General features: G+C 35.6%; 1 protein-coding gene across 1 annotated transcript in view; it reads right to left on the bottom strand.

Annotated features, from left to right (window-relative positions):
- The window catches only part of pdlim5a (PDZ and LIM domain 5a), a 95,301-nt gene extending 69,647 nt beyond the window's left edge, over positions 1-25,654 (bottom strand). Inside the window, exons 1-2 of the mRNA XM_028456503.1 lie at positions 25,515-25,654; positions 24,135-24,335 (exon numbers count right to left, since the gene is read on the bottom strand). Of these exons, the coding sequence (XP_028312304.1) occupies positions 24,135-24,233 (99 nt within the window). The 5' untranslated portion in view covers positions 24,234-24,335; positions 25,515-25,654. The remainder of the gene's footprint in view (positions 1-24,134; positions 24,336-25,514) is intronic.
- Positions 25,655-26,852: the final 1,198 nt, after the last annotated feature.

Raw genomic sequence — 26,852 nt, forward strand, 5'->3', positions numbered from 1 at the left:
GTGGCTATTTTAGATTTCTTGTACACTTGTCTTAAAAATAAGGGATTCTGGAGGTTGGTTGGAGAAGTTGAACGTCTCGTAGAAAATTTACCATATTTTCAAATCCAAAACTTGACTGATATGTGTTAGCCACACCGCTAGTCCCACAGCCACACCGCTAGTCCCACAGCCACACCGCTAGTCCCACAGCCACACCGCTAGTCCCACAGCCACACCGCTAGTCCCACAGCCACACCGCTAGTCCCACAGCCACACCGCTGGTCCCACAGCCACACCGCTGGTCCCACAGCCACACCGCTGGTCCCACAGCCACACCGCTGGTCCCACAGCCACACCGCTGGTCCCACAGCCACACCGCTGGTCCCACAGCCACACCGCTGGTCCCACAGCCACACCGCTGGTCCCACAGCCACACCGCTGGTCCCACAGCCACACCGCTGGTCCCACAGCCACACCGCTGGTCCCACAGCCACACCGCTGGTCCCACAGCCACACCGCTGGTCCCTCAGCCACACCGCTGGTCCCTCAGCCACACCGCTGGTCCCTCAGCCACACCGCTGGTCCCTCAGCCACACCGCTGGTCCCTCAGCCACACCGCTGGTCCCTCAGCCACACCGCTGGTCCCTCAGCCACACCGCTGGTCCCTCAGCCACACCGCTGGTCCCTCAGCCACACCGCTAGTCCCACAGCCACACCGCTAGTCCCACAGCCACACCGCTAGTCCCACAGCCACACCGCTAGTCCCACAGCCACACCGTTAGTCCCACAGCCACACCGCTAGTCCCTCAGCCACACCGCTAGTCCCTCAGCCACACCGTTAGTCCCACAGCCACACCGCTACTCCCTCAGCCACACCGCTAGTCCCACAGCCACACCGCTAGTCCCTCAGCCACACCGCTAGTCCCTCAGCCACACCGCTAGTCCCTCAGGCACACCGCTAGTCCCTCAGCCACTCATTTTAAGTTTTTTAACCAGTGCCTTTTCACATTTGAATGCAGTCACAATAAACTGAACCAGTTGTTCTTACCAACACATAAAAAACACACCTCAGATGAAGTTTAAGATTTACTTTCAGTCACAAAATAACATGATCACTATATACTGTAACACAAAGAGAACAAGTAAATTAGATTAATTCCTAGTAAAACAGATAAATAACAGGTCTCTATTGGTCTATATGTTTAGACAATAAATATTACATCTATGGTTTATCAAGAAAAACTCATTTTAACCCAGTGAGCCTTTGTTCACACGCACCATTAGAAACACATTTAACTCTTTTTTCGATGTTCTTTAAGGTATGCCATGTCTCAGCAAAGTTTAATTGCTACGGGAAGTCTGTTAATTAGAACCAGACGTACTGTACAGCAAACAAAACACTCATGTTGAGCAACAAGGTTGCTATTAAAGGCAATCCCTGCTGGATTCAACCTGGTTCCAACGTAACATCAGTTCTGCACTTTTACTAATTTGGTTCCCAACACTGTAAATACTTTTATTTTTATGTCGAGGGATTGACTGTGACATACTTTTACTCCCACAAAATTGACTTTGTTCACTATTTGTTGAGCTCACATTATAAACACGAAACAGAAGCTGGTTGTGAAGCAAAAATATATTTAGCCAGAGAAAAAAAATGGCTGACTTCGTCAACATTTATGGATTTTAAAACATGTTTGATTCACTCATGATTATTATATTAAATGTAATCTGATGCCATTAAACAGCTGATTTCTATCGGTGACAGTGACTTAAATGTAATTTTGAAGAGTTAAAAGAAAGGGAGAAATGCTTCTTTCTAAAATGAAGCAATTAATTAATAAATAAATCAATTAAATTTACTGATGACTATCACTAATATATTAAATGTAATTTTATGCCATGAAGCAGAGGTGAAAGTAATGGATTACAAGTTCTCACGTTACACAGTAATTGAGTTGCTTTTATGAGTACTTGTACTTTTCTGAGTATACCTGTAATCGGTAAATTTACTGTAAAAGAAGTAAAGTCATTTGTTATATTTTTACACCCAAAGGTTACTGAGTAAATCATTTTTTTTGTTTTAAAATGATCAACAGACATTGTGAAACTACAAAAAAAAAGGAAATAACCAGACAACAATCAAACGCATCACATTATAGCCGACCAATCAGATTAAACATAATGTACCACATTTTCCTTTGAGGAAAATAAATTTAGACCAAACTGACATGAATTTAAATGAAATATCACCTTTTAAACATACAATGCACAACATGCTTTAATGATACTTGTAAATTATCTAAATATTATTTTAAAAATGGTCAAAAATCAAAACAGATAAATGTTCATAAATGACATTTAAACTTCACTTTCTTTAGACTCTGTGTTTTTCAAACACTGTAAATATTGTCATGTTTTTCCAGCAAGTTAATTTTGTCTTTTTTTTTAATAATATGTTAAGGTTTCATTTATTCAGACAGAAAATTTTACTTTGAAATGTACTTTGATCACCTGACAATGTTTCGACTGCCAACCGTCAGTCTTCCTCAGAGGCATTTACTACATTTTTACTCTCCCACTCAATCAAGTAACAGTATTCTATTTGAGGATCATACAGCTTATCAATACTCTTTACACCTCTGCCATTAAGATACAATGGATTTCTAGGTGAAAAATTCACTTTATAATGGTTTTTCTACAGTGATATACTGTACATCCCTTTAGTCTCATTCAGAGGGTCAACGTTGAAAAAGTTCTGTTTCCTCCTCCCTTGTTATTCCACATTTTGTAAAAAGTCAGCTCCAAACGGGCCAGTTGGATTTTTCTTCCGATAATAAGTCATAACGGGGAAACTCCTCCTCCTGACAATCCTAGCTCCTCCCTCTCAAACTACCTCATAGCTAAAACTAACAGCGACGTCAGGTTGATATTACAGTTAATATCTTATGTTCAGTATATAGATAATCCATTTAAAGATAAACTGAAGAGCACTCACAATCAGTTCCACTTTTAGTAGCTGTTACACCACCTCGTATCTCCTTTATGGGATGATCTGATGTGTTTGTGACCCAATGAGATGCAGTGGTCGGACAAAACAATGGACTATCACCTTAAATGGACTATTCCTGTGGTCAGTAGAGGCGTGAAGGAGAAGCAAAGCTGTTAATGATTTACTGCTGCTGTGATAAACACACACGCTGGAGCATCGCCTGAAGTAGCTAGCGTGTGTTTACGCCCACTCATGCATATGCACGAAGGCCAAAAAACAGCGTGTTTTTGGGAGCGCTCTGAAATGGACTTTACAGAGGCTAAAACTCCAGAAAACAGATGAGTTTGGGAAAATAAACCTCAAATACTATGTTGTTGGGGTTCTTAGAACAAATGGAGATGGGTGAAAAGTAGCACATTTTTTAAAGTTAAAAAACAGGGATTAATGCTTGTTTCTAAACATTTAGTCACTGGCTCAATCTCAGTATTACCGTCACAAATAAGGCAACACATGGTCTCAGCATGTGTCACGTAAACCAGAGCTGCTCTTATCTTTAGGCTGATGGAGCTCAGCAACAGATGTGGAAGTGCGCGTAGGATGACAATTTGACTTTTTTCCCATGACGCTGAAACCCTTTTGTTCTTTAAACGTGGTGTTACCATGAAAAGGTCCCTTCATGATACATTTTACATGAACTTGAAGTCGCTTCTTAAGTCAGTCCTTTGGTAAGTCTTTGGCTTTATAGCAAACCAAAACACCTCAGGACTGTGGTCGTGACCATTCTTGGTCACACAGAGATTCACAGTGAATCCAAAGGAAAGTGAGGTCATTTGTTTCTTTAGACACCATCTATTAAAAGACCACACGGACCTCTTCACTCAACACTTATTCCCACAGGAAAACATCTTACGTGACTCTGAAGCTAACCTTTAGAGAAGTGTTTCTCAATGGAATGGCACTAAAGGGGTACAAGAGAGAGAAAGAGAGGAAAAGTAACAAATGACAGCATTAAAATATGGGGTTTTATAATGTTTATATTTAGTTTAAAATTATAATAATACTAAAAATTACCAGCAACTCACAAAATGACAACAAACCACACAAAACAATAGAAAAATATACTTAATTTTAATAAACAACAACAAAATACACAAAACAACACATATTGGGAAAAAATCCTACCATTGCCAGCAACACATGCACAAAACGACAACAAAGACACACTAAATGAGATAAAAAAAATACACAAGATTGCTACAAAATACACAAAAATAACAGAAACTTACATAACATAAACAACCAAAAACACACACACTGAGAGAAAAAATTGAATGATACCAACAACACACAAAAACAACCACAAAAACACACAAAATTAAAGAAAAATATACTTAATAACAAAAAAAGAACAGACAAACGACAACAAATTACACAAAATGACACCAAAAACACACAAAATGACAACTAAGACACACTAAATGAGAGAAAATTACACAAGATCACTACAAAATACACAAAAATAACAGAAAAACATGCAAAATGACAAAAATAACAGAGAAACATGCAAAATGACAAAAGAAACAACCAAACTGCACTAAAAACACACACACTGAGAGAAAATAATTTAAATAATACCAACAACACAGAAAAACGACAACAAAAACACACAAATTAAGAGAAAAAATTATGTTGATTAGAACATGAACTGAAAATACAAAGGTCAGTGTTGGTCCCACATCAGGAAAGAGATGACCGGAAATGATTTTTGAAAAAAAAAAATATATATATATATATATATAGAAATAAATCTATTAATGAGGCTCTAAATACTGTTTAATTCACTTATTTACAAAATGAGATTCTTTAAAAGGTGAGTTATCACTCAGTCATTCCATCATTATGATCTATAGTTGTTTTTCCACAGAAATCTGAGCAAAATGTTGTAGTCAAACATAAGGTGGACTGTACATGGATTCAAAAGTAAGAAAAATGAGACACGAGCCTAAAAAGTTTGAGAACCATCGCTTTATATTAAATATATGAACTATTATCAATAGAAACATTGACCTTTGGAAAAAGTAATTTAGGGATGAGATGCAGGTTCATACTCGTTCTGCTCTGTTTCCTTTGCTTCTATCGTTGTCACATTCCCAAACACACACACACACACGCACACGCACACAGAAACATGAACAGACACAATGAGGGCTAATAAAAGAGACTCTGCACTCGGATTAGCCTTTAAGCCTCTGTTCCCCAACCTTTTATAGTAATATTAGCTGCTCACACTAAACATACCACTGCTCTCAAGCAGAGAAAAAAAGACACATAATTGCATGTAATCATTACTTTGATTAAAATTACGGGTTATTTCAGAATAAGTATGTGAATAAGTCAGAGTATGACGTAAAATTGTGGTTGTTATGTGGTGCATATTTTCACTTCTTTCCATGGGCGTTTTTATGCAAAACACTATGGCACTATGAACAAAATACCACAAAACACTCAATTATATATGTTTTTTTCTTAATAAATCATGTGTTTTGGCCCATTTCTATCAGGAATGACAACCATTTCAAACCCACCTACTAACTGGGAACAACTATGCTGTGTTCACCACACAAAGAAGATGAATCACTGAAACCCAGTGGGTAAAATACAAAACAAACATCCTGATTTCTAATATGCTTAGGTCTAATATATTAGCTGGTGAAATAAATTTGTGGTTAAGGAGCACATGCATTTTTAATGCTGTTACCTTGTCCCTTGGAAGCAAAACAAAAACAATATAAAATCCAAATACCCAAGTTATTTTTGTGCAACTAGCAAAAACATTCAAATATTAGAGTAGAATAGAATTATTTGTAGTGGTGTTATGGTTCTTTTACACTATAGGCCTACAAACCCTGAGCATGGATGTCTCAGGGTGGTCTGAGTATATATGGTTGGTATTTGGACATAGGTCTTATTATCCTGGCTCAGACACAGAGACAACCCCCTTAAGCCCCCTGTCCACTCCATTAACTGTGATGTCACTGAGCATTTAGCTATTTAGTAAACGCACCAACAGAAAAAAAAAAAAAAAAAAGTACAAGCTGAATCTCTCCCTTAAAGCTGCAGTATGTAAAATTTTCTTTTGGCATCATTTGGATTATAATATTCCCAAAGATGATCATTGATTATAAGTGGACAGTGAATCTCTGTAAATGAGCTTTAGAAATACAGGAGCGTGATGCTGGACTTCAGCCAATCAGAGATCTTTCTACCAACAGAGTGCTCCATGAGCTGTTTTAAGCATTATTATTGGTAGCTCAAGCTGCTCGTCGACAGTCAATGTGCATTCACAATCTGTGAATAGGGAAAGTGGAATGGCAGATGTTCCAGCAGAAGTTTCTAATGCGGCTTTTGGCACAGCGGTTACACGGAAAATCAAGAAGAAAAAGGAAGACAGAGGTGGAGAAGCAACAGAATAAAGGCACAAATGTGTTCAAGAGGAACAGAGTCCGATCCGCTTTCAGTCCGTGCACAGTCTGCCTCACACACAGACTATAACAGACGGGATAAATCCCTTGTAAACCTAAGAGAAATAGAACAGACGCAATTCATTTGCAGTAGGATGTGGACTGAAGTGCATGTCTGCTCTGATCAGCTGGGTTCAGCTGCTTGTGTGTGGAGCAGCTTTGAGCCTCTTACTGTCCTCACAGCAGTGAGTGATACGTGCTTTCATCAGAACATCAGAAAACTCTCCAATAACACAAAATAAAGTCCCTACTATTGTTACTAGTGTCTATGGAGAAAACAAAGAGTTCCACAGTTTGTGAGTACCAGGTAAAGGGAGTTTTAAGTTTCGTTCAGGATGGGAGGGGGGAGCATGGAGCGTCTTATGATTCTACATACAGCAGCTTTAATATTTTAGTTATAACCCACAGGTGTCCAGTAAATCTGTGCAAAAAAGATGGGCTAAAAAGGACCTAGGAAAGTTGTGTGCTATGCAAATACATTGGCCTTGCCTTCCCTTCCTTCTCCCATGTGACTTTCCAGTATGTTTCCATCTCAGCTCATGGTGGCTGTGATACGCTGTTATATCCCTGCCACTGAGTGTCAGTTCAGTGGAGAACATCCAGTTTATTCTTTTGGCCTCCACTATTTTGGTGTACTGACCTCTTCAGTTGGATGGAGAGAGCTGTAAGTCATTGTTCAACAATGACTCAAAAATCAGTTAATCATCTCTCTCTTATACAGACACACACACACGCACACAATCAATCAGTCAAACCATCACATTTCAGCACAGAAGCTCACTGCTTTAAGTGCTTTAAAAAAAAAAATCAGGTTTCAATGCGTCTTAATGAAAACTGCTGGTTTTACCACAAACAACCCCATGTGTTTTAAACATACCGTAGCCAGTCTGAGTGCTTTAGACAATGCTTGCTTTTCAGCACTGGCAGTGACAGAGATGACAGGCAGATGGTTCACGTCACAATGGGACTGAAACTCTAAGAGCCAGAGACACAAAAACCTTGTTGCTTAAAAAAACATGCAAAAACCGCTTCTATTCTACCTCAGATGCTTCAGGGCAATTAATAAAGTTATTCTCATTGAATTCCAATATATACATATTTTCAATGTCATGCATGGATGAAGAACACTAGAAAGTATTACCCAAGAATTCATATAACGTGCAAGTCATTTGTAGCCCAAAGGAATTCTTATAATGATGTGTGTCAGAAATTGCAATGATCATGGTAGTTTTATTCCTTAGCAACAAGGAAAACATGAAAGTTTCTGCAAAAAGTTAAACTGAGAACAAAAGGATTTATGAGGCTGATGGTAATTTATTGAAGTGGAACAAAAGCAAAAATATGTGGGCAGAGAAAACATTTAAGAACAAATTCAGGGCAAAAATCTCACTGATCCAATACTTTAACCTCTTAAGCCCCAGCCACTTTTTCGACATGACATGCATGGCTAATTCATATTATTATTTTTTTTATGATTGAAGTAGTGCCCTTGGTGATTACAGATGATGTGAAAATTTGGAAATATATGATACTGAGAGACAATAAATCATGTTTTAAATACAGAAATCTGTAGTCCGCCCAAAAAACAACCTGGAGATTTACATCAGATATAGAACCAATTCTCAGTAGGGAAGGCTATAAAAGCTGAAATAGTCAAACTAATGTATGGACATCAACTGCAGCAAGTTCAGTGATAATAATAAAGATTAGTCCAAAGATACACGTTTTTGAACAAACAAAGCCAAAGTGTGTGACTGTAATAGGTCAGTCAAATTAATTCTAATAATTGTTGGTCGTCTTTTTTTTTACCACTAGATGTTGCGATTTGGCTTGAAATGAACACAAATCCATTTTTATTCAGGTTTCTGCTGTGCCGTGCGTAATGCTATTTTGTGTTCCACTCTTTGATGCCGTTACGCATGGGTATTATTGAGCAATACTTTGACCAATCAGAATGCTTGACTCTGCGTTGAAAAGCTCAGAGACTGTAGAAATGGGTGATATCAGACACTATGCGAGTGGCTTTAGCCCTGGCCAATCAAAGATGGATAAAGGAGGGACCGACCATTTTACGCATGAGCACTATGCGCTCATTGGATGTATTTCTTTACTGAGAAATGCCTAAATGTCTGTAATGGTGGTATCTATCTAACGACACGATTTGGATTCATTAAAATATGTAGTTTTATGCACATTGGAGCAACGTTTGATAAGAAACAACAAAGGTAAGGCACAATTTGTCAACATAGCTGACTTTTGCCACTGTATATTTTCTGATTTTGTGGCGTTGTTTTGCTACGTAACAGTTGCACCACCAGGATTCAATATCTCTGTACGCACACAGATCTTCTCCCTAAAAACAAGGACACTTTTTGTTTTTTCAGACTTTAGCCAATAAACAACCCTTTTTCCTATTTTTTGTCCATTTTTGCAAGTTTTTTTTGACACTTTCCTCCAATTTTTGTTCATTCTTAAACCATTTGACACTTTTCATCCTTTGATCGAAGTCAAAATTCATCAACACATTCCGTAATCAAAAATGCCCAAACAGACCAGTTTAGGATACATTTAGTGACGATAGGTATGTAAATTCTTTGGTAAGCCTATTTGCAAACATGTATATTTAAAAAAAACCTTTGAAAAATAAATCTCTGGGAGGGTGAAATGTCCAAAAACAGCTTCGAAATGGTCATACTTCAGTGCTAAAAGTCAACCATGACTGCCCTTTGCATCAACTCATTTTAGGAATTCTTACTCACAAACACTCAACTTCCAGTCTGCTTGTCTTTGCAGTTAGCCAATGTTATTATGAATGAACATTATCCGGCCATGCAGCCAGAATCCCGAGAGGAAGGCCAAGGAGACATGATGGGATTAACTGGAAAAGTCATTATTACTGCATTCAACAATGGGACAGACTTCATTTCATTGTGTGAGTGAATCTGGTTATTGTCTGCTTCAAATCTGTTTCAAATCTGTTTCAAATCTCACTCCTGAGATCAGTGAGTTCAAGAATATCAAATATATGCTCACACTTCAAGCACTAAAGTTGTCAAAATGATGAATTACAGACAACCTGATGGTCTTATACAGTGGTTCTCCAACTTGAATGTAAAGGACTACAACATTTTGCTAAAAATTCTGTTAAAAAACAACAATAAATCATAATGATGGAATGAATGAGTGATAACACACATTTTAAAGAATCTCATATTGTAAATAAGTGAAATTAAACTGGTAATAGTAAGTAGATTTCTCTCTTAGTGTGTGTGTGTTTGGTGTCATTTTGTGTATTTGGTTGTTTTTTATCTGTTCTTTTTATTATTCAGTAAATCTTTCCTCTTTTTTTGTGTATCTTTGTTGTTGTTTTTTGTGTGTTATTGGCTTTATTTAAATTATTCTCTCTCAGTGAGTGTGTTTTTTTGTGTCGTTTGGTTGTTTGTTATGTCGTTTTGTATGTTTCTCTGTTATTTTTGTGCATTTTGTAGTGATCTTGTGTATTTTTCTCTCATTTAGTGTGTCTTTGTTGTCGTTTTATGAATTGCTGGTTATATTCAGCTTGAAAATCACTTTTAATCCAAAAATAAACATTAGAAAACCCTATATTTTTAATACTTTGTTAATTTTCCCTCTCTCTCTAAAGTATCCCCTGTTGTGCCATTGTGTACCCGGGTACACATACCTCTATTTGCGAAACACTGGTACATATTACATCACAATTAAAACATGTATTTTTTTTTGTTAAGTTCTTTTCCATCACTACATCAGTCCATTTGCAGATAGACTAGCTGGCTTAAGTGCTGTTGAAATAATGAATTACCAGTGAATGACACCAGAACAAACGGCTAACCACCGGTGCCAGAGGAAGAAGAATGTAAGGTGTGATTTGTACTTCAGAACTCTTCTTGTGTTTTGATATCTGAGACCAATTTGTCTGTTATGATGGATTAGTGAAGCCATTAGACGTGAGGACAGGAATGTTTGGTGAGGTCATTAAAGTAGAAACAGATAGTTTAGCATTGGAGGAATAGCAACGTTTCCCTGGAGTACGGTCTACAGCAGTGTTTCTCAAATGGGGGTACGTGTATAGCACTACGGGGGTACTTGAGCAAGAGAGAAATAAATAAATGAAAGCATTAAAAATATTGGTTTATAATGTTTATCTTTAGAAAATATAATCATACTAAATATTACCAACAACTACCAACAATTACCAACAACTCACAGAACAACAAAAACACACAAAATAAGATGATATATAATAATCAATAATAAAAAGAACAAACAACAAAATATGACACCAAAAACACACATACAGAGAAAAATACTATCAACACACAAGATCACGACAAAATGCACAAAAATAAGAGAGGAACTTACAAAAAAACACAAAATAAAAGAAACATATTCTGAGTAATAAAAAGATGGGACAAACAATGACAAAATACACAAAATGACACAAAACACACAAAACAATGATATAAATGATCTTGATTAGAATGTCAACTAAAATTTTCAGTGTTGTCTCACATCAGGAGGGAGATGACCAGAAATCATTAAAACTATGGAAATAAATCTATTCAGGAGACACTAAATACTGTTTAGTTCCATTTATTTACAAAATGAGATTATTTGATTCTTGGATTCCGAAATAAGAAAAATGGGAACTTAAGACTAAAAAGTCTGAGAACCACTGACCTACACAATTAGTCTGTTTGTTCCACTTCTACAGAAATCATAAATAACTACACACAAATACAGATAACTAATCACACAATGGTAAATTAATCTTTAATAAATTAAGATTAAAAGTCTATTTAAATAAAGTTAGACTAAGGTATTTACTCTCACAGAGCCCAACACATGCTGACAGATTGATTTATTGATTTTGGCTCAGGGACTGTTTTAACAGAAATTATATCGTAGATACTCTGAGGTCACCATCGGGTGTTTAGGATTAAGATAGATTAGGGTTTATAATTAGGGCTGGGCAATATATCGACATTCAGGTTATATTGAGTTTTCCATTTTGGAGATAAAGAAAATTACATTATTGCCTATATATATATTTACATATATATTGCATTTAAAATACTTTGTTTATGTATTTTGTTCTCCCATTGTGTATTTGTTCCCATTCATATATTGATATGTGTCAATGACTTGTTACCATCAACTGTCACAATATTTGTCTCACAAATAAATGAGAAAACGACTTTAAGGGAAATTGCCATAAAAAGAGGATGGGCCCCCAGGTCCCTAATCGAATTGTGCGAGGCATAATCGTAATCTACGTTGAATTACCTTTGAAACAATACATCACATGACTATGTTCCCATAAATTTGAAAATAACCGGACATGGGGGGTGGACCCCGGGCCCAAATTCAAAAGAAGGGCTCCGAGCGTCTCACCAGTATTCATACAAAACTGTATTTCAATCTAACGAGAACTAACGATGGAGTAGTCATTTGAAAAATTGGGGCCCCCTGGTGCCTCCGTGACACGTATGGGGTAATGAGCCCCATTTACATATTGGTATGTGCCAATGATTCGTTACCACCAACCGTCGTAATATTTGAAATTAGAAATCGACTTTTTGTTTTTTTTTTCTTCTTTTGGAGCCCCTTGGGGCCCCCTTGGGCCAAAAATCAAAAATCTGGCTCGAGCGATGATACGTACACATCCAAAAGATTACAGCTACCAAATTTCAGCCCGATCCGTTCACAAATAACAGAGGAGTAGAGATTTTAACTAGTGTACACAGCGGCAATAACAAGAAGAAGAACAAAGTGAGGGCGTTTTGAGTTCGGTCGTCTGAAGAATGACATGATTTGAAACCCACGGTCTGTGTGTTGGTTACGGATCAAACAGTTGGTCAGTGACATGATGTGAGTGTGAGAACGAGAGATAAAGTCAGGAAGAGGAAGGGAGGAAAAACAGAGAGAAAAGACATTTTAAAATAGACCTTACATTAGTGACTTGTTATCTTTGAAACGTCTCAGAGGAACCCTTTAGAACTCACTAATTCCATTCAAACGCTTTATGTGTAGAACTCGTTTTTCAATCAGTTTTCCTGTGACCCCATGCTTTTAAACCTGGTTTATTGTCATCACACGTTTACCCTGAAAATAGACATAGTTACTTCTCTGTATACTTTATGTCCAAATCCCTTTAGATCAGTGGTTCTCAAACTGTTCATGTACCCCCTATTGTCCGACAACAACATTTTGCTGAGAAAACGATTCAAAAACATCTATAAATCATAATGACGGAATGAACGAGTGATAAGACATTTTAAATAATCTCATTTTGTAGAAATAAACAGTATTTATTGCAGTGGTTCCCAACCTTTTTTTTTTTGGCTCATGACCCCATTTTTATATGAAGTATTTTTGGCGACCACAAAGACGTTTTTTTTTTTCAAGTATTAGTTTTTGATCATGTTTGAGCTCAGATATTAATTATATATTTATATACATATATTGCATTTAAGTTGAACTAGATTTAGAAATACAATAAATAATAATGCTTCAAAAATCTATTTTATTTTTTCAGAAATTTCAGGCGACCCTATTTAAAGTCCAGGCGACCCCACATGAGTTCCCGACCCCAAGGTTGAAAAACACTGATTTTGTGGCTCCTGAATAGATTTATTTCTATAGTTTTTTTTAAATCATTTCCAGTCATCTCACACTTCATTTGTTCATTTTTCACATCACATACCCCTAGGGGTACACGTACCCCCATTTGAGAAACACTGCTTTAGAGCATCTAATTTGTCCCGCAGCAAAAAGCAAAAAAAGTCAGAGAAATCATTAAACGTTGTGGACATTACCAACTAATTTAGTTGTAGATATCTCGATTTCTCCAAAATAATACACAAATTCAAAGAAACTCTATAATATTAGGACGGCTCACATTTTCTCTTAAACTTTATCACATGACAGCAGTCATTTTTAATCTTAAATTGTTAAAAGAACTCTACATTTTTCCCAAATCCTGCAATTTTCATCAAATTATTCCACAAAATGTTCCCAAATTAGATAAAAATCACTCACAAAATCACGCATGCGCGCACACACACACACACACACACACACACACACACACACACACACACACACACACACACACACACACACACACACACACACACACACACACACACACACACACACACACACACACACACACACACACACACACACACACACACACACACACACACACGTGTTGCATAACGTTTATTTTTCGTGGTACCTCTGTGTCTCTCTTAACAACCTGCGACGGATTATGTGTAAGACGCGCGCGAGAGATAACATGCGAAGGAGATGGATGGAGAGACACACACACAGTATTTATAATAGAATAAAACTAAATGAGTAAAACAAAACAAAAAATAAACAATATTTATACAAAAAATACACCAAATGACTCCAGAATCACACTACAATGGCAACAAAAAACAATGATTTTACAAAAAATGCACAAAAAGACAACTGAAAGATAAAAAAAAAAAAAACACAATGATGACATTAAACCAGGAAAATTTCACCTACATTTTGCACCCACAAATATACCCCTTATGCTCCCACATAAATGCATACTTCTGACGGGCACTGTACTAGTATTTATAAATGGAAATGCAAAGTAGAACATAATTATGACTAAATTGCTTATCTTCCCGCCTAAACCCTGTGACCCACTTAAGTTAAACTGTTCCGTATTTGGCCCCTGAAGTTTGAGACCCCTGCTTTATGTCATGTTAGCCTAAAACTGTCATGTTAGCCTTTATGCATTTACACTATTTAAATTATTACAAAAAAAATCGAATGATTTTGCAAAGCCAGTAAACAGTAAATAAATAAAGCAGATAAACAGAGATTGTGGATCACTGTTGATACAAAGTGGTCTTTGTTAAGCTAGTTGTTGTTCACACATAAGGATGTGATACACATTCCAGTTGGTGGTTTCACACCGTGGTGGTGGTGGTGGTGGTGGTAATGTACGGGAAACACAAACACAGTTAGGAAACAAGCAAACATGTGAGAAAAGATGTAAAGAGTGTGAAATTCCAAACAATCTAAAAAGCACTTTTGCCAGAGAGTAAAACACATGAAGCACAAACTTCACTTAGTTTTGTATAAACACAGTTTGTTTTCCTGTAAATAGAGCTGAGGTTTCACCCAGTTTAAATGAGAATGGACCATTAGGGTCTGAGAGGGTGTGGTCACATAGCGCTGACCTGTAAAATGATGCATCTATTCTTAGCAGCCTAATGCATCCACTCCCTGGGGTTGTTTCTCCATCAATTACTTGATTTGTGGATCCGTTAAAAGGGTTCCCGTCAGAGAGCTTTAAATATTGATTCCCTGTGTTATAAACTTAACTGTGGGATATTTCTGTACGTTTCAGCCTTTAATCAAAACATTGCAATCAGTTAAAAGATTAGCATCTTTCTAAGTTTAAATCTGAACGTAATAAGAGTAAACCAATAAACCTGGAACTACGATGTTACATAGAGGAAAGAGGGGGAAGCTATGATCACGTTTCTAGGCAAGAAGGTTGTAGGTTCAGTTCCTCATTGTAAGAATAATATAAATAAAGTAATTATCTTTCACTACACAATAAATAAAAAATCATACGTTCTTGGACGCCGGCGTCCAACTAAATTCTAAATCCTATCCTATATGTTTATGGACATTACAACTTCACCTTTCTGCATGTACGGTGCACATTTTAGGATATCCTCAGAATCAGAATCAGAAATGTTTTATTTGCCATGTACAGTTTTGAGGACAGTACAAGGAATTTGACTTGGTGGTTGGTGCACAAAACAAGCAACAAAAAGAAATAAAAGAAATAAAAACAAAACAACAAAGAACAACCCAGCAACAACAATAATAATAATAATGATAAATATAAAGGATGAGGGATAAATAAAGGATGGATAGAGAATAAAGGATAAATAGGATAAATAGGGTTAGGGTTAGGGTTGAGACTCAGGTCTCAGAGTGAAGTATCAGGTATGAGGAAAAGCTCTCAGACCAAACAGACTCATGACTCAGCAAAACCTCTGTCAAATAAACATCCTCCAACCAAACGTCGTCACATGACACGGCCTCAGACTTCAAAATAATAGTCAGACTCAACGACCTCAGGATGTGAAACACAACATGACATATTTTGAAGAAACAGGAAATAAACATGACGTCATCAATATGTGCTGTTAAAAGCTGTTATTTTCTATTTATTTTTAAAGGTTAAAATATATCAACGTTTCATTTAACTATGTATTTATTTATCAAACAATACATTGATATATCTTAACTTTTAAAAAACTTCAACTTACTTCGTTATGTGTAATTTTTGTTCCTTCAAAATAAAATGTCATGACGCGTATTAAGGCCGGAGGCTGGTGAGTCATATAACTTATTTTGAAGCCTGAGGCTGTGTCATTTGACGGCACTTGTTTTGATAAGGTAATACATGTAATATATATATATATACACACTGTATATGTTTCACTTTAGTCTTTTTCTCCTGTGAAGGACAGCACGTGTGAGTGAGTTTGTGTTTATGGGAAAGTGTGGGTCAGGAGGCACTCAGAAATCCATCTCACTGTGCTTCTAATGCTGTTCTGAATTTAAAAAATAATATATATATATCAATATAGGTGATATTCTAATTTACCATTTTGCCAAAACAGAAATTGTGATTGCCCAGGCCTATCAGTGGAGTTTTACGATAAATAAAAACAGCTTAAATGCTTCTGCTAAACCTGCATTGCATTACATGGCCTCGAATGAAAACCATGGAAAAACATAGAAAACCATGTTGAAAGTTCAATCAGTGTTTAAATTGCTAAAGGATAAATAAAATCACGAATGAATTCGTGAAACCTCTGTTTAGTTCCGTTCTCCATCTCCAATATTAAACATGACAAACAAACCCATTGTAAACCACTGGGTGACCTCCACTCACACAGGGGCATAAAGCTGTACTCGCCCACTATGTCATATATTAAAACACACACAGCTGTAGTGTATACTCATGTATGTTTGGAGCTTAGCTTTACGTGGTTTGGCACTGCCTCCTTTAATGATCCACAATCCTAGAAACCACTCTGTGGTTGTAACCAAAGAGAAACATCTGAATGTGTGGGCCTGTGAACATGGTCCTGGTCTGTGTATGAACATCTGAACGCGTCTGTAACAGTGAGCAATGATCAAATCCTTTATTATAAAATACACTGTAAGGGACTTTTACAATCATAGAATAACCTTAGAGAAATAAATATAATGAAAATTGGATTGGCTGAAGAAAATTAGGGGGGAAAAAACTACAAATAAAAAAACTAAAGTATGTGTTATGTTACTTCCAAGAACTAAAATCTGAAAATAAGTCAGAAATGTGAGAGACTTGGAAATGTTTCATGGGAATGAAAGTGACAGAAGGTTAAATCCAGATTGATTCAACACCACATGTGTGACTATAATAAACCGACAATCATTAGATCACATTAGTTAGTGTGTGGATTGATTCCCCTTATCGTATTTATCAGGAACCTGTCACACCCCAAGTTAGACAAACTCTGACAGATATAAATGAATTAAAATATCTAAAACATCCAACAATAAAACAATAAGAGCACTCACAGAACGCAAACCTCCCCCAGGTGCCAAATATTCTCTGGTGTCATAATCATTTACACTTTAAAGCAGTGTTTTTCAACCTTAGGGTCGGGACCACAATGTTGGGGTCACCAAAAATGTAAAGTAATTGGTAATGATAATAAATAAATAAACATTAGTGATATAAAAATGGGGTCATGACCAGAAAAAGGTTGTGAACCAGTGCTTTAAAGGCTTGGACCAAATGTCAATCCACATGATACAGTAGGTCCAAATGTATTGGTGCCCGATTTGTTTTCCTTTTTTTTAAAACCGTTATGAAATGTGCAACCTGGATCTGATTCAGATGAAACTCAGTGGAATATTTCAAGAACCAAACAAAACAGAGTCAAATTTCATAAAGGTCGATAAATTACAAAAACAAGATGAGAATTTTTTGGCAATTATGCAAAATAGGGATTTTTGTATTGTTTTTAAACTGATCCATAATCAGTATATTGATCCAGATCTTCTCCATGGCTTAGAAAATAGGTGTATTTTATTTATTATTTGTATCTATTTATTTTTTAAATGTTGACAAAATCAGTTCCGTACTTTTGTCGTTATCCTGCTAACAGAAAAATAAACACGGGTGAAAATATGACCAATTTTGGCGGAGGCAATTATTTGAAAATGTGAGAGACCAACGTTGGTCTAAAAACATTTACAATAAAAAATATTTAAATTTCTCTGTTAACATTAATATGTTTTCTGGTAATATTGGGGGCAAAAATATTATTTTTCTACCCACTAATAATAATAATAATAATAAGACCGTCATCAACATCCACCGCCGAAGAAAAAAAAAAACAACAAAAATGGAACAAGGGCAACAACTCCGGAAAAAATAAATGCGTGCTTCTCATTTTCAAACTCCATCAAGGTATTGATATTCTGAAGCCACACACTGAACATCGTTATCGTGTCTTAAACAGTTTATGGGAAAAGTTCTTCCCTTTAACTCGGACGGACGGAGTTCAAACCTATGTCCCCCTTCCACACTTTAATGGCTTGGATTTATATATATATATATATATATATATATATATATATATATATATATATACACACACAGTATATATATATACTGTATATATATATATATATATATATATATATATATAAAACTCTTTTTTCGAGGAGACTCAAAGTGCGTTACAGAAACCATTATTCATTCATACCAGTCACTCACATCAGTCATACCGGTGGTGGTAAGCTACAGCTTCACGCACATTTCATACCCATTCATACAAGGCTATGTGTGTTAAGTGCCTTGCCCATGGACACAACGACAATAACTTGGATAGAGTGGGATTCGAACCCCCAACCCTTCAGTTATTGGACGTTTATATGTCAATTTATAGTTTATATGGACAATTATATGTATCTATAATTCTAAAGTTGTTTGTTTATAAAACACCTACAGGACGTTAAACGACTACATCATTAATAGTTCTAAATTTAGGCTTTTTTTCTCTTACTCAGTTTAAAAACAACAATAATAGGATCCAATTCTTTCCTTGTTTTACCTCACACAGACTCTTTAACTAATACATATCTACGTCTGATGTCACATGGTTTCATTTAGTGGGAAAAGTATCAACATCCAAAAACACAAACATGGCAAAACCAAAATGATCCCAAGGGAACGTTGCTCAGGATGTAGTGGCCATTCATCATTAGACTCGTGTGTGTGTGTGTGTGTGTGTGTGTGTGTGTGTGTGTGTGTGTGTGTGTGTGCGTGTGCAGAACTCAACGCAAGTTGGAGAAAAATCTTGGTAAATTGTCAAGTTTGAGGTTATTAGATGTCGGAGGTGGATAATGAGAAAGTAAATGTATTCTTATTTTTTTTAAGTGAACACTTTTACTGAAACTCAAATACATTTAAAAGTTAAAATTAGTGCTGGGCAACATTTTTTTTTTTTTAATCAAGATTAAATTACATTATTCTCTGTGCGATAATAACACATTAACTTGCTCAGCATTAGTTAAATTATATACTTTAACTTGGTTTTTGCATTTTTATGCAAAATGTTCATCATTCAAGACAATAGTTCACCTTTTCTTTTTTCTTCATATTTCATGACTAACAAAGTGTCAGTCTTGGTTCCACACCAGGCGTGAAATGACAGAAAATTATAAAAACTATAGAAATAAATATATTCATGAGCCACTAAATCAGTGTTTTTCAACCTTGGGGTTGGACCCCCATATGGGGTCGTCTGGAGTTTAAATGGGGTTGCCTGAAATTTCTGAAAAATTATTTTTACTATTTTTTGAATTATTCTTTTTTTTTTTTTTTTTTTAGATTAAAACAGCATATAATCTAAAACAACTGTATTTCTATACTTTCACTTGGTGAATCTAGTTAAACTAAAATACAGTTAAAAAATAAAAATAAAAGCATCAAAAACTACTTCTAGAAAAGAAAAAATTTCTTTGGTGTCACCAGAAATTCTTTGAATTAAAATGGGGTCACGATCCAAAAAAAAGTTGGTAGCCACTGTACTAAATACTGTTTATTTATTTACAAAATGAGAATATTTAAAATGTGTTTTATCACTTGTTCATTCCATCATTATGATCTATAGTTGTTTTTAAATAGTTTTTATAAGCGAAATGTCGAACAAGGGAGTACATGGACTCCGAAATAGGAGAAATGGGGTACTTGAGCCACTGCCGTAGGGCATATGTATACTTTCACTCAAGTAATTTTCTAATGGGGGACTTTCACTTTTACCAAAGTCATTTTGGGTTAATGTATTTGTACTTTTATGAAGTTATTATTTTTTTCAGGTACTTTCTACACCTCTGGTAATTGTTAATTAAAGTTTGACGTGGCTGCTAATGCTGCTTTTTCATTTTAATTATATTAACACCTTTAGCTTTGTGGAATAGTTTAAATTGCATTAGATTTTGAGTAAAATAAATTCCAAAGAACTGAACACAATGGTTTAAATGCAATTAAAAAGGTTTTTATCTTCTCCAGTGATAGTTTATCATCAGTTCATGACTCTGATTATGTGTTCTTGGCCTGCGTTTGGTTTGGTTTCAGATTAAATATCATGAGTCAGTTGTGGTTAATATTTAGCAAATGTATTTGAATAATGCTAGCATGCTTGTGGCTATAGATAATAAATAATAAATATGGGGTTGAAAGGACTGCAGAGGCCGATGGTGACCTGAGAGGGTGAAGAATGAGAAAAAGCAGCTGAGGAAGTCCATGTTTCACTAATGTACCAACCACATCACATTTATGGGATACCATTCTCCAGAAAAAAGAAAAATGTACTTTTATTGTGTGATCAGACGATGTACAGATGTATCAGAGGTGGACAAAGTACTCATCTTTATTACCTAAGTGAAAGTACTGAAGTATTTGCATTGAAAAAATACCAAATACCATAACTGAAAAAATACCTAATACCATAACTGAAAATAAGAAAACGCTGATACACAACCATTTACATGTTTACAGTATGTAGTACAACTGAATAACACTGTTTGTTGTTTGATTAACTAGGTTTAGGTTTAATAAAACCACTTCAAACCCCATTATTTATAGAGAAAACAAAAAATGTTCAAAGGGCTCAACATTACAAACATAAAAGTAAGAAGTCGGAGGTTAATAAATCAGCTGCATTCATCAATACAACTGTTCTATTCTCCAAAAACTAACCAAAAACTAATGAAATTCTCAGCGAACCAGACTTCATATTGCCACAATTCAATTGCTGCTTTTGAAAACCTTAACGTTGTCCTAAAATGCTGTATAATTTCATAGCCATCAATGCTCAGGTGGACTATTTTTGTGCATTTTTTGTATAATTATTGTTTTTTGTTGCCATTGTAGTGTGATTCTGGAGTCATTTGGTGTATTTTGGTATCTTTTTTGGTGTAGTTTGTAGTTGGTGCTCATTCCAATCAGGCACCGTACCAAAATCCCTGAAAGTAGCTGCTGTTAAACCTCTGTTAAAAAGAGAACACTGGATGCCTCTATACTGGCTAACTATAGACCAATGAGAACCTTCCATTCATGGCCAAGATCATTGAGAAGGTGGTCTTCAACCAACTGAGTCAATTCTTAACATTCAACAAAATATTTGATAAATTTCAGTCAGGTTTTCGTTCTCATCACAGCACAGAAACTGATCTGATCAAAGTGATCAATGACATAAGGTTGAACACTGATTCAGGAAAAGTGTCTGTTCTCATTCTATTGATCTAAGTGCTGCATTTGACACTGTAGATCATACAAGTTTGTTGCACAGATTGCAAACATGGGTTGGACTAAATGGAAAAGTAATGCAATGGTTTAAGTCATACTTGGAGGAGCGAAGCTATTTTGTAAGCATTGGAAACTTTGAATCTGACAGATTAACAATGTCCTGTGGGGTTCCTCAGGGATCTGTTCTTGGACCTCTTCTGTTTAGCCTTTATATGCTTCCTTTAGGACAAATTTTACAGAACTGTAAGGTTGATTATCAGAGCTACGCAGATGACACACAACTATATCTATCACTGAACCCAGATGACTATGGTCCCATTGAGGTGTTGTGTGACTGTTTAGAAAAAGTAAACTGCTGGATGAGTGAAAACTTCCTTCAACTAAATCATGACAAAATGGAGGTGATTGTCTTTGGTAACAATGAAAAGAGGACTGCTGTCAGCAAGTATCTGAGTCTGGATCTTTAGAAGATAAAGACCAAGTCAAAAACCTTGGTGTTCTGATTGACTCAGATCTGACATTCAGCATCAGATCAAATCAAAAACATCTTCTACCACCTAAAGAACATCTCCAGAGTGAAAGGTTTAATGACTCAGAAATATCAGGAGAAACTGGTCCATGCTTTTATCTCCAGCAGACTGGACTATTGTAATGGTCTTCATCAAACATCTACAGCTGGGTCAGAACGCTGCAGCTCAGGTCTGAACCAGAACAAAGAGGTCAGAACACATTAGTCCAGTTTTAAAGTCTTTACACTGGCTCCCAGTCAGCCTCAGAATAGACTTTAAAGTTCTGCTGCTGGTTATAAATGTGTGAATGGGTTTGGTCCAGAATACATCAGTGAGATGTTAGTCAGGTATGAACCCAGCAGGTCTCTCAGATCTATGGACACAGGTCAGATAGTGGAGCCCAGAGTTCACAGTAACCATGGTGATGCTGCTTTTAGTTGTTATGCTGCAAAGAAGTGGAACAAACTGCAGCAGAGCTGAAGTCAGCATCACATGTGAACATTTTTAAATCAAAGTTAAAGCAACTTTTTTTTCTCTACTTCGTATGATTGAGAGAGAGATTTTTGGTCATGTTGATGATTTTAATTGATTTTACTGATGATTTTAATTGATTTTACTGATGATTTTAATTGATTTTACTGATGATTTTAATTGATTTTACTGATGATTTTAAATGTTCTTATTGATTTTAAACAATTGAATGTTTTATTATGTAAAGCACATTGAGTTGCCTTGAGTATGAAATGCACTATACAAATAAATTTGCCTTGCCTTGCCTAGTTTTGTGCATTTCTGTTGTCATTTTGTGCGTTTTTCAAATAAATATTTAGTTTTGTGTATTTTGAGTCATTTTCATATTTTTGTAGTTTTTTGGTGTATATTTCTGTAATGTATGTTTTTTGGCATCATTTTGTATATTTTTGTGCATTTCTGTTGTCGTTTTGTATAAATATTGTTTCGGTTTTTTTTATTATTATTTTACTCATTTAGTATATTTTAATTATAAATACCTTACCAGTCGCTACCTCCATCTCCTCCGTGGGCTCTCTCTCACACGCATGCACACAATCCATCACAGGTTGTTGAGAGAAAAAGAACGGACCCGGAAGTGCTACAAAAAACATTGCAATACAAAAGTCGCAACTTTCTCTAAACGGCTCTGTGTGTGTTCAGCATGTACATCCTGGCACTCTCACACATACGGTTGATGTGCGTGCATGTACATCATAGCTGCTAGCATTACCTAGCCTTCAGCACAGCCACCGCCCACTGTCATGGAAACTATATAAATGTAGTGAAGTAAAAATACAATATTTGTCTTTTAAATGTACTGCAGTGAAAGTAAGAAGTAACCCCCAAAAATAATACTCAAGTAAAGTACATATACTTGAAAATACACCATAAGTACAATACTTAAGTACATTTATTTTTTGTTAGTGTTCAGTGTAAATCTAAGAGGTTTTACTGTTCAAAGTCAAAAAGCTACTTTAAATATTTTACAAGGGAAAAAAAAAAATCAGCAATTTGAAAATATAGTAATAAATAAATAAAGTAAAAATGTTGGTAACACAGTTGTCTGATATTTAACCCTAAAATTTACAGAGCCCCAAGTTGGAAAAAATACATTATAAAAATGCATAAATGTTTATTTTAAATGGGATCAGAAAAAAAGGATAGATTAAAAAAAATCAAAGAGGAGCAGAAAGTTATTGAAAAGTAACAATATTTATTTAAAAAAAAAAAAAAAATCATATTTAAAAGAAACGAGAGGTTTTACTGGTTACGAGTTTCTATAGCCTTAAAGTCAAATAGCTACTTTAAATATTTTCCAGGTAAAAAATATGCAAATTTAAAATGTTTTGCAACCAAAAAAAAAAGTAAAAAGACAGGTAACATATTTTTAAGCTGATGATAAAAAGATAATATTGCAACCTCACCATAACTCAACATTCCAATCACTGCATGGAAATGTTTATTTATATTTTACTGATCTAAAGGATCTGTGCAGCAGTACATTTTAACTTTTTTTGTTTTTTTGGGGGGTTTTTTCCCCATTGTTGTCTCATCCAGATTTAATGCTAAACTTCACAGACCCCCAAAGATATGGTTCCCAGGTGCTGGAGGTCCCTGGACCTGAGGGGGAGGAGCTAGTGCAGTGCCTGACTATAGTCTATTATAAAATCGAGTTATACATATTACATACATCTACAGCATCAGTGTTTGAGTCTTACCCTGGAGATGGTGAGGGGCATGTTGAAGTCCTTCCCCCCTTGCAGCCTAAAGCCCCAGGGGGCGGGGCTTAAGAGTGTCACACTGTAGTTGCTGCTCATGATTTCTCTGATGATTCCTGATGAAACGGTAAAAAGCTTCAAGATGATAATGATGATGAAGATGAGGAAGAAGAGGCTCCTGGTCAAATGTTGTTTGGAGATCTGAGGAATGATTATTGAGATTAAACAAGTCGGACAAAACTATAAAAGCCTGTTTCAGCCACTGAAAAAAATACAAAAAAATCACCATGGAAAGTCATAATTATGAGTTATTGAAGTCATACTGATGAGGAAAAAGTAATAATTATGAGAAAATACATCATAATTGAGAAAATCATTTTTTTTATATAAATTGGCAATGAAACATGCAAAAATGTGACTAATTTGGCAATAAAGATGTATTTATGAACTTCCACTATTTTCTAAACTATGAACCATGTTTTTAATTCTCAAAACTGAATAAACAGATAAAATATGTTTTGAATTAATTAGTATTGATTAGTAGTGTAATTAAGAATGGTAACAGTTTGTATCTCAATGATGACTCTCATAATACTGTAATGACCTTCATTCTCATAATTATGAATTTCATTCTTATAAATGACTTTTTATCTCATAATTAGGACTTTATTTCTCATAAATGACTATCTTATAATAGACTTTCATTCTCATAACTATGACTTTCTATCTCATGACATTTTATCTCATAACCAGGACTTTTTGTCTCATAATTATAACTTCATTCTCATTATTATGACTCTTTCTAATGATAATTATGACTTTTTTTTCATAATTATGACTTTATTTCTCATAAATGTAACTTGCTTTTTCACAATATGACTTTCTATCGCAAATTTATGACTTTATTTCTCATAAATGTAACGTGCTTTCTCACAATATGACTTTCTATCACATAATTATGACTTTATTTTTCATAATTATGAGTTTCAACTCATAAGTATGACCTTCGGTGGTGATGTTTTTTATTCTTTATTAGTGGCGTCAACTGACTTCCATACAAAACACATGATTATAAAAATGCATAATGTATATTTTAATTGGGATACAAATAAAATAGAGAATAGACTGGAGAGTTGTTAAAAAAGTAACAATATATATTAGAAAATAATGAGATTAAACAAATGTTTAAGGAAGTATTGGTGCAGGTAATATATAGAAGCAGGAGAACATTAGTAGAAAATATATTTGACTACATGATAGCATGATATGAATACATAATCTGACTAGATTATAACTAAACACAAATACTGTGCGTGAGCTCCCTTCATAAAACTCAGCATATCAAGCACATACTTATAAAAGTATTGATATAAAATGTACCTTCTGAACTGGATTTCCACAGAAGAATAAAAAGCCTTTTTTGTCAGGACGGTTTAGTGTATTTCCTTTGGTCTAGTAAACACACAGTGTGTGTGTGAGAGAGGCAGAGAAAGATGCAATGCTCTTATATACCAGTTAATGACGGGTGTGTGTGTGTGTGTGGGGGGGGGGCAGGAAGACTGCAGAGGTTATGTGGGAGGAGAAAGAGGAGGAGAAACCATCTGTGGGTGGAGTATAAAAGGGGGGGGGAATGAAGGAGATAATATGGAGGGGAGGGGCTAACACGGGGGGGGCTGTGATGGATAGAGGGGTGATGGTTGGGGATTATGGAAAATAGCGGGGGGGGGGGGGGGGGGTTATCTTTCAGATATTTTGGGAACATGGGCTCATTGCAGCCGACGGCGTCATTTAACATTTAAAGCAGAGGTTCTAGAACTTTTTCTTGTTTATATCACTATTCCTGGTGACCCCAGAGACTGTTTTTACTCTAAACTTAGTTTTTCTGATCGTGTTTGTTTTACAAATGCAGAGTAAACATGAGTATTAGTGCACAAAGTAACAATATGCACCAGCTCAGGTATTTTTAATCTGCATTTTATCTTAAATAGATTTGTATTTCAGAATATGAAAATGAAAAATACTATTATTTGAGATTGTGTGTGGGGTTTTCATATGGGAAAAAAAGGTTGTTTTTTTTTTAAATTGCGCAAAATGAATGAATAAAAATACAATGTAAAAAATAATTTAATTAAATTGACTGGTGCCCTGTCCAGGGTGTACCCCACCTAACATACAATGAGAGCTGGAGATAGGCACCACCAAGTTTTAAAACATAATTTAAAATATAATTTTTTTAATTATTATTATTATTACTAGACATTTCAGGCAACCTCAAGGTTGAAAAACCCTGATTTAAAGTGAAACCAGTCATCAACAGATCAAGGCCTACCTATACGTCCCACAGGTCACTGCTAACATGCTAACGCTAATAATGATAATAAAGTGTTCCCACTGAAGTATATTTCCAAGTTTCCCAAGATGGATTTGGAACCAACAGCGTTAAAAACCTTGTTCACACTGAGGCTAAATATCTCTGTTGATTTTCCACCTTTACTTTGAAAGTTCTGAAAACATTTGAAGTGAGAAAGTGACCAAGTAGAATATCAACATGTGCTCATTTGATCCAAAAAACTCACGTAGACACATTTCAGAGATCGTGCTACTGACTAAACTTCCTGTGAACTTCAAAATAAGAGCCTTATTTACAAAACAGTTAAAACAAAAAGAGATGCTTTTATTTGAAAAGGGGAAGTTTGATTTTTAGCTTGAAGCCGGTCC

Source organism: Gouania willdenowi, chromosome 9 (assembly GCF_900634775.1).
Source record: "Gouania willdenowi chromosome 9, fGouWil2.1, whole genome shotgun sequence".
In the NCBI taxonomy this organism is placed as follows: Eukaryota; Metazoa; Chordata; class Actinopteri; order Blenniiformes; family Gobiesocidae; genus Gouania; species Gouania willdenowi.